Source organism: Bombus fervidus, chromosome 2 (assembly GCF_041682495.2).
Source record: "Bombus fervidus isolate BK054 chromosome 2, iyBomFerv1, whole genome shotgun sequence".
Taxonomy (NCBI): Eukaryota; Metazoa; Arthropoda; class Insecta; order Hymenoptera; family Apidae; genus Bombus; species Bombus fervidus.
In genome coordinates, this window is record NC_091518.1 from 5,338,723 (window position 1) to 5,351,742 (window position 13,020).

Genomic DNA, 13,020 nt, shown 5'->3' on the forward strand with positions numbered 1-13,020 from the left:
CGAAGATTAACCCGAGGGGTACAGAGAGGTACGGAGAGGAGTATATAAGAGTAGTTCCACTTGGACTGAGATTCAGTCAGATAAGTTTTGCTTGTACTATGGACAGGTACGTTGAGTCGCGCCCGAGTCGTGGATCGGTAGGTTGGGTTCGGCTTGAACTGTGGAGGAGGTCGCGTTCGTCATCCCGTTGACCGTGGATTCGTTATTGAGTCTAGGATCATTGCCATTCACAACCCGAGTCTCTAGTTACCACGGTTACTTGTCAAATTCTGTCATAATTAATAATTGTACTAGTGATTATCTTCGCTCTTGTATAAAAACAATGTCTAATCCAAAGAAAGATTCGTTACACGCCCCTCACCCTAATGATAACCCGACAGATATATATATAAATATTATACGAGCTATAGATGGTCTATATATATATTGTTATTATATATAATATATATATATAATTGTAAATATAATAATAAACTAATTGAAGTAAAGATCCTGCAATATATATAGACCATCTATAGCTCGTCAGACGCATATATATATATGTATTGTAGGATTTTTACTACAATTAGTTTATTATTATTTATAATTATATATATTATATATGGGGGTTGGTATTATATATATAATACGAGCTGTAGAGTACGTATTATACGAGTATATATTATACGAGTATATATTATAGATGGTCGTACAGGCGACGACGTCATTGATCCGAGCATACTTAATCTTGGAAATATCGTTGCGGAAATTGGCATCGAGCTTGTCAGACCCGATAATTGCATGAATACCTGCTTCCGATGACTGGTTTCGAATATCGACTCGTTCGTTGTATTTCGTGTGACTGGGAATTGGCGTTTTAGCAAAAATTGTCCGTCTAACGATGACACCATAATAGCCACCTCCGGAGTATAGATATCGCAGATACGATACTTTCATTCAGCATTGCAGGCTGAATGGAGGGAGCGTTAATTGACCAGTCGATCTTTATTCTTGTGCGCACAATCGCCACATTGCGAGCTTTACGGCCAGTTACTTGGTCGAACGGTTCTAAGGGCAAATTGCGAAGGGAAATCAGTTCGAAGCTTGTGTTTGTATCGCTGGTCGGGAACAACGTGCAAAGGCAAAACCAGATAACTTTTCTCGCCGAGTGTACGCATGAACGATCTGGCAAAGCATTGAAATTCTAACGAACAGCCGTGGCTGTTGATTACGAGTTTCAGTTACTATGGATTCAGTTCACGAACTCGTATTTTCCTTCGAACGTGCAAGTACCAGAAATCCATCTACGAAAAGTTCGAATCGCTGAAACTATCGAATTAAAAGTTGAATTGAAGATGCGTTTAGAGTAGAAGATACGTACGGTTACTTGGTATACTTTGGTGCAATCGAAGAATGGTCCTTAGCTTGAAAATTATCGAAGTAATTTATAGCGTGCTCTTTTGTACATCAGAGGAGACATTTATTGGGCAGTGAACTGTTTCGGTTTGGTAACGATGCCGGTAAAGAAATGCAAAGAACAAAGCTAGCGACGGGATAAAAGGTGCAAGAGTGTGAACTAGAATCCCAAAGGGCTACCTAAATTTAACTCATTGCCGTCCACAATCGAAGGTCATTTAAATCAGGGCTGAATAGATTAAGCTCGTCGTGTCCCAGAAACATCGCCACGCTCCTGACCTTCTCCTCAAGCGACGGCATGATTTTTCATTGTAATCGTTTCGTCCAACTATGCTTCGTTAAATCTTCTAACTCGTGTCTTTGCCTGAAATTCTAAACGCCAAATTCTGTCAATCAGTAAATTGCTCTTGACATTCCTGTTCCGTTCGATTATAAATATCAAACGATATTTCCTCATGCACAGTTTAATTTGTCTTTTAATGCGATTAAATAGTCGTACGAAAATGTTCAATGCCAACGCACTGAAATTCCTAGGAGAATTCAAACGAAAGTTTCTGGCAGGCTACGCTATCTTCGAAACCTTTTGATGTTTCCCTATTCGTTTCACAAAATACTGATATTGTTGCCGGGCGAGAAACCAAACTGCATGTTCCGCGTCGAAGGGATTACGTTCATTCATGATTTTCACGATGAATCGATGGAACGTGCGCTCCAGACGCTAGGGTTCAAGTGTAGAGAAATGAGAGCGCGCGCACGCTCGCCTCTCTATGATTCTATGCGGACTTTGACCAAGGCGTCACAGAATTTCTCCTCAAAATTATCTCAGCTCGTCTCTCGTTCTGTAATATACACACAATCGACGCTGTTTGTTTAGAAACGCGATTATCGTTAGTTATATGTTTTTCAATGTAAAAGATATCGGATATCGCATATGTTATATGTACATGGTATTAGACATTTTGACAAAAATTGCAAGGCAAGATACGGAAACGATGCTAATAACACAAGAGGATAATGATAAGTGGGAGAATAGTAATATGTAATTTGTCGGGGGAAATAAACATAAAGAAAGAATCGCGGATAATTATCTACGTTATTTGCAGTATTATTCGCGACACGACAGTGAAAACAAGTATCCCTTGTCGGTGTGGATCGGTGAACGCGAGCAAGTGTTTAGCTTGAGAGGTATAATGTATCTCAATAACGAGGATCGTGAGGAGACAAGCATCGTATTAAGCAGCCGCAGTAGTATGAGTCCGTTTAAAGCGCGGCGCGTCGTGCTTAAGGATACACGTGTATCGGGTCGGCATGACTCATACGAGTGGAGCCATCTACTGGTCTCGATAGGAAACTTTCGCAATGCATTCGGTAAACTAATCTCCACGGCTGTCTATAATTCTGTATTATCCGCATACGGGAGCGTGACTGCCTCTTTTGTGCATTCCTCTTTCGTGATAGCTTCCCCCCTTTTTTTATACGCAATAAACGAAAATCAACTCTAGATCCGTTTAAAATTGCTGTCTCTACACGACGTTCCAAACAAAAAGCAGCGAGGCATATCGACGTTATTCGATCGGACGATCGGCGTGCGAACAACAGACTTTGTTTTTTAATCGCAACGCGGACAGTAACATTAGAACAGATCGATAGTCGATTACTTATTTATGAATTTTTAGGGATTTTACCGACGAGAATGACACTAAGTTATTTTTGAGATTTCAGTTAGTTCGCGACTACGGGCGACGCTGGTTATTTTTATTACGCGCGACTGTGACAACGGCGAGTTACGGAGGTATTTGTTGACACTAAAGGAGAAGCGCTTTTTAAAGCCGCGTGAAACGCGAGCGGTCATTGGTATGCGATCTAAATGCTCTTTTCCGTGCCTGCTTTGAAAGCGGTGCTCGTCGATATCGACACGCACCGGTGAATCTATGCTCTCTTATGAAAGTTATAAACTAAAAATTATCATCGGTGACATAAAAAAGGGCGGGAAAAACGAGGAGAAAAAGTAGAGAATATCGTCGGCAATTGAATCGGAGATAAATTTCTCCGATAACGAGGTAAATCTGCTTACGTACGTTTTTCAGATTAACGACGTGGGAAAAATTATTTTTAGAAACGTTGCCTCGACTCCGAAGAGATGCAGCCGATTCTACTTTAAAACGTATTCGAAGTCGCGTCATACAACTTTTTTTAAGCTAACGACAAGAATAAATCATTTTAAGAAGATGCTCTGCCTAATTTCAGTAGAAGATTACGCGGTAATAACAGCTGTGTTTGAACGGTGTGGAAGCAAGAGCCGGCACTCGACTTTCACAATTTCGAAAGGTGACGCGTATAGCCGGTCGAAAGGTCTGTGATTACTTTCCGGCGTAACCATCGTTTCGCTGCCTTTAATTGGCACCGCTACACATACACACACGTGCTTTTCTTTCTTGAAATTAGACCGGGATGCGAGTGGCAATTGTCATGCCAGAGAGAGCCCAATTACCGGCGGACAAAGACGTAAAGGCCTTTAAAAAGAACATAGACAATTTGCGCCGGAAATGGGTTACTTTTTTCCGCTCGACCGTACGCTCTTTCATTATTTCCGTGGAATCGAGATCGTACGAATCGTCGGGTATTGATCAGACTATTAACGGCAACGACGGACCAATCGCGTGGAATATTCAGGAAATTGTATCGTTTCTTAATCTTCCATCGAGGCGATAGGCGTTTCGCTAACGAACGCTTCGTTTCCTCTCGATTATTTAAACGCACCCGTCCAGCTTTTGTCAGCGCGAACGTTTAATTACCGACAGTTCAGAGAAATCCTCGGCCCTTCCTACCGATTGCCGCGCGTTCAAGCAAGAAGTACGAATTAATTAATAGGTTTTTTGGTCGGGAGACACCGTTCGTGCTTCGAAACCGATCGTCGATAACCGTCATCTGGTGGGAAACGAGCGTATTGAAACGAGCTCGTATAACTTGCGAGCGAAAAAGTTGAGGGTTCTCGGCTTTCGTTCTTGATAGATCTGGAAACGTAGGTAGGAGCCGACTCGTGGCACACGAACAGATTTTCGATGACGTTCGAACGCGCGCTCGCGCTCGCGCTGCCACGACGGTCGCACACACGCGGCCGGAAACTCTCCGCGACGCGCGAGGAGTAACCCCGATTCTCGGAGGAAAGAAGGTCGCCACGGAAAGTTCGCAAACTTCTCATCTCGGACGTTTATACCGGCTAGAAAGGACGGGACAAAAATAGCCTCGTCTTTTAAGGTCGCGATGAACGCCCTCGCCGGCTTAAATTCCCTTCGCCGGAAGTTTCTAAGCGACGAGAAATCGACGAGATCATCGATCTTCTCCGAGAGAGTAAGTGGAGGGAAGGGAGGAGAAGGAAACGAGGAAGAGAGAGAAGCAGATACGCCAGACATTATCGTTCGAGCGGAAGGTTCGAGAGAACAAGTAATTTTAGTGAGCGTCCTTCATATGAGACGATAATAATTCACTTGGATCGGTTTTTCGGCGTACATGGTCGCCCCCGTTCAGGATATTAGGCCCAAGATGAGATTAACGGAATCACAAGCTCGCGAATTTCGCGAAGATTTACTGAGTGTTTATCGTCTCGCTAGAAACGCGTTGTCCCAGGAGAGCCAAGGAAATTCGTTAGCAAGTTTCGCCGAAAATTACTCGGTTGCACCCGTTACATGGCATATTGCGTCCCTTAGAATTACGAGCCTGCAATTAGTAACGCGGTTGAATCTTCGTGTAAATCTCGTGCTGGTTGAAGAATTTACATAGTCGGTAAGCGAGGCAGCGGCCGGCTTCGAAATATTCAGGTGAAAGATTCCAGAGCCGGTAAATTAATGTCGGACGCGCGAATCGTCTCTCTCGTCTTGTGTGTCAAAGGCTAACTAAATATAGTTGGAAATTCGAAATCGTTCGGCACTCAGGGGCGAGCCTGCTTCAACGTCGGGCCAAGCCCTGTGAAATTTATATTTATCCGTTATCGTTACACGCTCTGTTCGTTTCTATCCCTTTGACTTCGACTTACGGCCCGACCGACAGATTACGACGAGGCGCGTGTGTATGCGGTAAATGTAAAGTGGAAGTAATTCACTGCCATTTCATGGCTGCGAATCGGCGACCTTACTCTCGTTAAGCGTTTAATTCGTGTCATTAAACGCTTCTAACCACAATTTGGACGACTGATTTCGTATATCGTTTATAATAATAGATAAATCAATTTGCGTTTCGCCACCATAAAGAAACTCCAGCAAAGAAACACGTATTACGTTCCGCTATCCCCTTGAAGTTTATTCGACAAAATTTCATGGATTTTCTTCCGCGGAATCTGATTTCCACTTTGGCATCACCTCGTTCCATCGAAATTACTAAAAATTAATGACAAGGGCTGGGGCACGTTCGTGATTGCGATAGGATGAATGAAAGGGAAAGGTAGCGACGACCGCGGTGAAGAAACGGCAGATCGATAAAAAGGATCGGTCTTATCAGCGAACGAACTCGTGACTCGGTTATCAAGAATTCTCGACAGATGGCGGGGTTCGTAGCGGCGTAGATGCATCGGGTGCACGTGCATCCGTTCCTCCCTCTTTCGTCCTGTACCGCCCCGCTGCTGACGATCTACCAGCGAATCCCACCAACGACGTCCCACCGGTGACGTCAAGACGCATTGCGACATATCCCTCTGCCCCGCTTTCCTGTTTGGCCTGCACTCGCCTCGCACTCGCCTCGCCTCGCTTTGCTTCTCGCGCGTATCCCCGGTAAACAGTCGGCACGCTCTTTTTTCTCTTCTCTTTCGAGTGGTCGAGCACCCCTCGTCCACCACCGACTTCGTGGTTACCGCGGAATCGATGGATTCGCTTTTACGCCTCTCGCGTCTCTAAAATGCTGCTCGGAAAGATCGAGAATTCGGCGTGCTTTAGGAAAGATCGTCGGTGATTTATTCCTTTAGAAATGTAGTTTCGTCTCGAAATGCAAACGGCACGAAATGGAATACGATAATACAGATTTGATTTAGATTTGGAACAATTTGGAGAAGAGCGACGCGATTCTAAGTAATGTAGCGTAACTCGCGACTATGCGAATTGAACGCGGTTTCGTTCTTAGATGAAAAACCACGAGGAAGAGGATTCGCGGAAGAAAGCGGGTAATGCCTGGGCAGAAACCGCTTTACGAACAGACGCTTGACAACGAGCGAGTTTTCCGTTCTGACGTTTCCACTTGCTGTTATTACGGTTTGCCTACCAACGCTCCGTTGAATGTGTTCTCGCTTTAATATCCCTTTCCTTTCTAGCGTGGCGTGGCAGAGTGCACCGGCGTGAGTGCACGTGTACCAGCGCGCTCGTGTCCTAGGACGCCCCTTTCAAGAGTGCGACGACACTAAACCGCGTTCACTCGGTCTCATGAATTTTGACTAACAATAATGGAAATCGCCGTAGAAAGACCATTGAAATTCCAATGCCAAACGATCCCCCGAAAAAGACGCCTCCTGAGGCGAGAAATATCAAAATAAAGGATAGCTGTCGGTACATAGAGAATAAAATCCGCACGAGCGAATAAAACACTCGTACAAGAACGATAAATTCGCAGACAGACCGAAAAGTGGGTATTACCAACTGTTCTTTCAGTGCAGTTATCGGAAGAGCCCGTTTCATCTGGCTGCCGATAAGTAAACGAATTCATACAGGAATTTTGTAAAAACCAATTGTAAAATCGTCCGATAGTACTGGTCTCGGAAAGAATCGGTTTTCTCGGTAGGTAAAGTCTTACTCGTTGATCGAGTCAACGCGTCATAACAAGGAGAACGTAAAGAATGATATCAAGTAGCTATTGACTTGCGAGGATTCGTTTCATCCTCGGCGTCGTTCTAACGCTGCGATTATGTCCGATTACGTAATAAGAGCTTAAAAGGTATTTCGTCAGATTCAAACTACCACCACTCCTTTCTCCACCCAATCCTTTAAATCCACTGCTGTCGAGAAAATTACCTAATGAATACTTTATAATCGTCAACTGTAGCGTCTTACGCTTCGCGCTGCAGTTAGATGGTCTTTCGCCGATCTCCAGCTTCTCTGTCTACGAGTCTGCGATTAGCCTGTCATCCAGCGTTGGCCGACCTCTTCCGGCAGAGAACACCGACGTGACTTTTCACGTGGCACTTTCAATGTCGGGGCAAGCGATTCGCGGCGTGGTCGTCGCGTCAATGTCGCGACTAATTAGATGTACACATACGTACTACATATTCGCTGAAACGAAGGCGCTAGAATCGGCCGAGCGAATGGCTGACGTTTTGTACGTCGCATCGCCGACGACACAGCGGCATTATTCGCGGGTTGCAGATGTTTTTAAAACAAACGAAAAGTTTCGAGGCAGTGGCAGCGATTTTCGCAGTGCGGCCTGGCCGCGTGATCGATCGTGCAACGACTGCATCCAGTTAACGTCATTGCGCGCACCTGACGAAATTTAGATCCCCCACAGTTGAAGAAAGGTTCAGCTAGCTATCCGGTGGATCGCTGGCAATCGTCGTTCAGCAACAGGAATCGCGTGGCTTCGGAACGGTCAGCACGCAGCCAGCAACGCGTCCCCGTGTCAGAGAATGGGAATTACCTTGGAATTTGGCACGTGGAGAATGCGCAGAATGGAACGTCCACCAGACTCGGTCTTCGGCTGCGTATCTCTCTGCCGCGGAGCTAATTAGGCTGTCACCATGCTCGATTATCGCGTCGAATGTTACCTGACCCCCGCTCTGTTATTAGTACCGTCTATCGGGAAATTTTGATCGCTCTTAACCGGTATTGTTATTATTTATTATTACCAAATTTATTTATTTATTTATTTATATACATATTCATTACATATATATACGTTTATAATAGGCATTGCAAGATTCCAGAATTTTGAAGGTTATGTTACGAGCGAAACAAAGCGAAGCAGGAATATGTCGTTAGATAGAGAAATATGTTACAGTCTAAATAATTAGGCGTTACATATCGTCAACACCGAACGTCTAAAATTACGAAAAGATGCAGAAATCTGATGAACGCGATCCGATAATGCGTTAACACGTGTACGTACCCTGATAATGGAGTTGCTGTTTCTGATATCGTACGCGAAGATAGCAACCCGGAAAACCATAGCATTACGCAAAGACCGCGAACACGCGCTAAAATTTATAAGCTGGACAAGTTAAGTGCGATCGACGAAATTATGTAAAATTTTAAAGAAGATAAAAATGTCAGCAATCTGTCTCCTGTTTTCCAGCGATAACCATGTTCAACCTACGTAGTACGGGATCATAATTATGATCGCGAATATGCATAAGACAAACAAGAGAACGAAAGGCAAACGCAAAAAGATTTACGCTACGTTTTTTCGGCAGCATTGATGACATTGGTATATTTCGAATGGGGAAAAAACTAAAGAATCGTAGAGGGTTCTAAGAGCGCGAGGATTTCTAAAATCCTTTTACAAATTCAATTTTTTACGTCTTCTGCCCATCCATATTCATGTACCTTCTCGTATTTTAGCTTACGAAATCTATCCTTTGTCTTTAGTCGTTTATTTTTTCAGACGTTGAACCCTCTGTCTCATTTCCGCTGGAAAGTAATCTTCGATCAGAACCAGGGCAAAACACGGCTTCCACGTTGTTCTCTTAACCGTAGACCAGCAGGCGAGAGAACGGTTGTTTTTAAATTAGCCCTAGGTAGAATCGTATGTTTGCGTACGCTTAATCACGAGCACGTCACTCTGTGATAGCGGGTTATTTTATGCGGCGGGTCGTTGCACGGAACGCAGCTTCATAAATTCAAACGGGAACACGTGGAACGTACGTGATAGATTTACAAATTTGATCGGTCGCCCGTGTAAAAGTACTTTATGCCTCTTCCCTTTATGTTTTTTCTCTTGTTACCGGGGAATTTCGGACGCAGGCGAGCGTAACGGATTCAATCGCTTCCGTATACCGTAAACGCTTACACGGATCGCAATTAAACGCGACGTAATTGTTTTTAAAGCTTTCTCGCGGCAGCTTGTAAACTGAAATTCTCTTAAAGCGCTGATTTCCCGCTAAACCGATCGAGCGGCTGAACCGAGTTATCAAAATGGAGCACGTGCATCACCATCCTTGTCTAATCCGTTTAGGATTATAAAAGAATGCCACGTTAAATGGGAATAACTTTTCTGCACGCGTATCGAATGTGAAATTTCCACACGATACTACGTTATTATTCCTTTGTCTTACCCGCTAACTGCCGATTGCTCGGGCCGCAATAAACAAGGTCGGTCACGCGTCAAGCCATTTAGCTGTTTAGTCGTGTGCTTAATCTTGCGCAAAATGTATGCGTTTTATGACACGTATACTTCTGCGCAACGAAAGGAATTGTGAAATAATAAACACGTTTGGGAACAACTAATACTTTTAAGATGTCTGCGAAGTAATTATGATCGATTGATCGGTGAACAAAAATGATTTATTATTTGAAAGTGGACAATCTATCAGTAAGAATTTGTAAATTAATACTTAGTTTAAATTAATATTCAATGTTGAGAAAATTAGTAATCTTCAACTGTGTGATATTTTTCGAAACAATGAAACACAATAGTAAACACAATATCGCTACCATCACTGTCATTATCAAGATCTATCGAATCACTATTCACAATAATAACATAATAACTTCCCACTACTATCAACAATATTAGATTTTCCTTTCACTGACACAATAGGTATAAGGGTCTTCTAATTCTTTTAGGGAATTATATCCTAAACGTGCGAACGTAACGAAGAATTACACGTAACTAAAGTAAGAAAATATTGAGGACAACTGAGCCACGAGTCAGGCTCGTGTTTATTGTTTTTCGCTCAAATTTCTTACCACGAGTCTCACTCGTTGTAGGACAAAGGATTAAATTAAGGAAATATTTAAATGGAAAAATACGCGTATTTGCCTGTACAAGAGGTCTTCCCATTTTCACGCGATGTATCGCATTTGTTCGAAAGTTAGATTGCGATCGGCATTGCTTAGACCGTTTTTGGAAAGAGCTTAACTGGTAGCGGTTGACTTTACTCGGAGACGGAGAACGACTCGAATCAAGAGAGTCCGCGTTTAATAGGTTACCAGGCTGAGAATCTAAACCATTCACCAACGATGCTTATGAATCGGAAAACCTTGAAACGGGGTCGAATCGTGCCCGTTTATCAATGGCGGCCGTGGCTACGCCGCGTCTAGTGTCTACCCTATTTACCACGGGAAACGTAGTTTCTGGCGTTTCGCCCGTGGCTGTTCCATCTTGTCGTTGCCAGGCAGAGCGCTACCTTCGTTTCCAAAATATACTGGCTCTTACTCTACCCACGCTCTGTCACATATTCAAATATGTCAGGAGTGTAACGATGCCACTTCGACACCCCTCTACGCCTCTCCTTTTTCCTATTTCTCACGATGGAAGTCGCACGAAAAATCTCGATGAGCCACCACACCTGCGAGTGTCTGGAAATAGACGCGACTGTCTTTCAACGTTCATTCGTTCTCCATTAATTCGGAACTGCGGCTTTTTAAGGAATCGTCAACCTTTTTTCTTCCGCCGATTCAAACCTCTGCACGATTAATACAGAAATTGAGGAGAAATTGGCAAAGCTATCGTCTTTGAGTAGATCGCGCACAGGTTTTATACAGAGGAGCAATTTTAATCATCGTTATCGCTATCGATAGAAAATTTTTTCATTCGTCCCGTTAAATCGCTACCAGCGACGGTTCGTCCATTTTCAAGAAAGCACTTGCTCGTTCAGACTGCTTCCGATCGCTCCGCCAGGCGGTCGAACCTACGTATATGCGCGTAGTATATGCAGGCACTGTAATTTATAGGCCGTCGCCGCGACCTCTACTACGTAGACACCTGGGACGTTAAACTCCTCTGTTCCTCTCGCGGAAGATTAGCAGAGTCCATTAAGATTGTTATCTGGCCATTAAAATCTTAACCGCCGTATAACTTGCAGCCTATATATAGTTTACACTGTAACTTGGCGGCACTTGAGAATATAGGAAAGCAAACGTGCCAATAATATTTTGTAAATTATTAGACGAATGATAATAGAGCGCAGATGACTGACGTTCGAACCGGTGAAAACATTTCATTAATATTTTGCCAACAGTTCGTGCCTCAACGGTCCCGTGAGTTTTACGTCACGAATGATTTGTTCGAAATTGCGAGGATTATTAAACGTAAACGATCAACTCGGTCAAATATTTATTCATTTGGTAAATATTTCCATATATACGTACGTGCATAAATATGCAGCAGACCGTTTGGAAACAACGTTCCATTACATCGTGTTGCTTATCTGTTAATTAACATAAAGCGATGGTTGTTCCTGATACGAATGCGCGGCGAGTTCGTCACCTGCATTGGTAACTATGCTTAGAATAATAAAACTTTTGCGCGGAAACGAGTGCATCGGAGGGGTCATGGCAATGCGAAACAATTGAAGCGTTATTTCGCATAATATTCGTCCAGTATCCTGTCATCGACTAAGAAAGATCGTTATCGAATTTCGATCGTTACTCGTTTCCCGTTTGTCTCTCCCTCATAAAATAAGTACGCGGATATGGTTTTAACACGAAGGGAAGCACTTTACTTTCACCGAAATCTACATTTTGAACTGTGCGATTTCCCGCGACCGGGCACGCGATATTTTCGAGACTCTGTTGCTCTTTCCCCTCCTTTCAACGTATAGTTGCAGCCGAATAGCAACGGAGGACTTTGGACCTCGGACGATGTGTCGTTCAAACTATCATCCAGTGTCGAACGATTTCTTCGTTTCACTGGACCCTAATGGTTCCTCCCGCGAGCATCGCCTTTCGAACTCGGCTTTGCTCGATTGAAAATGAAAGGTCCCGTGTTTCGTCGACGCGTGCAATAGTGTCACTGACTACGAATCGAAAGCGAGATATATAAAGACAGGATGGAAAAATAAGCAAGCGGCGAAGGAAACCCGATCGGCAATGCGCAACAATCGGAATTGAAAAAAAGTCTACTGGAAATTTGTCATCGTTGAAAATTGGGTGTATAAAATACACTGACTGCAGTCTACAAAGTGTATACTCGTGAATAAAAAGAAGGAATTTGGTGTCGGAAATCGTATGGTCAAAGAGTGAAGGATTAGTGAGTCATTGATGATAATGGTATGGTGAAGAAACCGACGGTAAATCATATTGAAAGTTTGACTCTTGGAAATCGTAAAGCTGGTTTCTCGATTTCTCGCTCGGTCGGTCTTAAAGGGTTGTTCTCGGCAAGTAACGAGTACATAAAGTAGAAATGTGTTTCACGAGTCGCGTTTCTATTCTTTCAGCGAATTGTCCGAGAATATTTCATGGCGTTCCAGGCCGCTTTGTCTGTGAAATGTCTTTGCGACGACACAGATCTACGAAGGCTTATTTTTTTTCGTCTTGCTAGCTCTCTTTCCTCGTTGAATTGTGCAAATTTCGTTGAATTTCCGGTGTGTATAACTAAATGATTAATCACGATGCATGCTGGCATGAGGGGCGCTTTCATCGGCATGAGGATGTTACCGCGACACCGACGGATATCTTCGGAGAATAAGAAAAGGTAACGATCGGCTTTTGTTTC

General features: G+C 43.6%; 1 protein-coding gene and 1 long non-coding RNA gene across 10 annotated transcripts in view; both read left to right on the forward strand.

Moving 5' to 3' along the window:
• The window catches only part of Shaker (potassium voltage-gated channel protein Shaker), a 185,314-nt gene that overhangs the window by 43,931 nt on the left and 128,363 nt on the right, over positions 1-13,020 (forward strand). Inside the window, exons 1-2 of one of the 9 annotated variants that reach the window (XM_072022411.1) lie at positions 11,837-12,595; positions 12,743-12,999. The exons of 6 other annotated variants lie outside the window; for them this stretch is intronic. In XM_072022411.1, coding sequence (XP_071878512.1) covers positions 12,917-12,999 — 83 coding nt within the window. In that variant the 5' untranslated portion in view covers positions 11,837-12,595; positions 12,743-12,916. Of the gene's footprint in view, positions 1-11,835; positions 13,000-13,020 lie in introns of those variants that run through there. 2 more of the 9 variants (XM_072022412.1, XM_072022410.1) reach the window with 2 other exon arrangements.
• On the forward strand, positions 6,988-9,932 carry LOC139997853 (uncharacterized). Its single transcript, XR_011803126.1, has 2 exons — positions 6,988-8,189; positions 8,274-9,932. It is a non-coding gene; the product is annotated as an uncharacterized lncRNA (long non-coding RNA).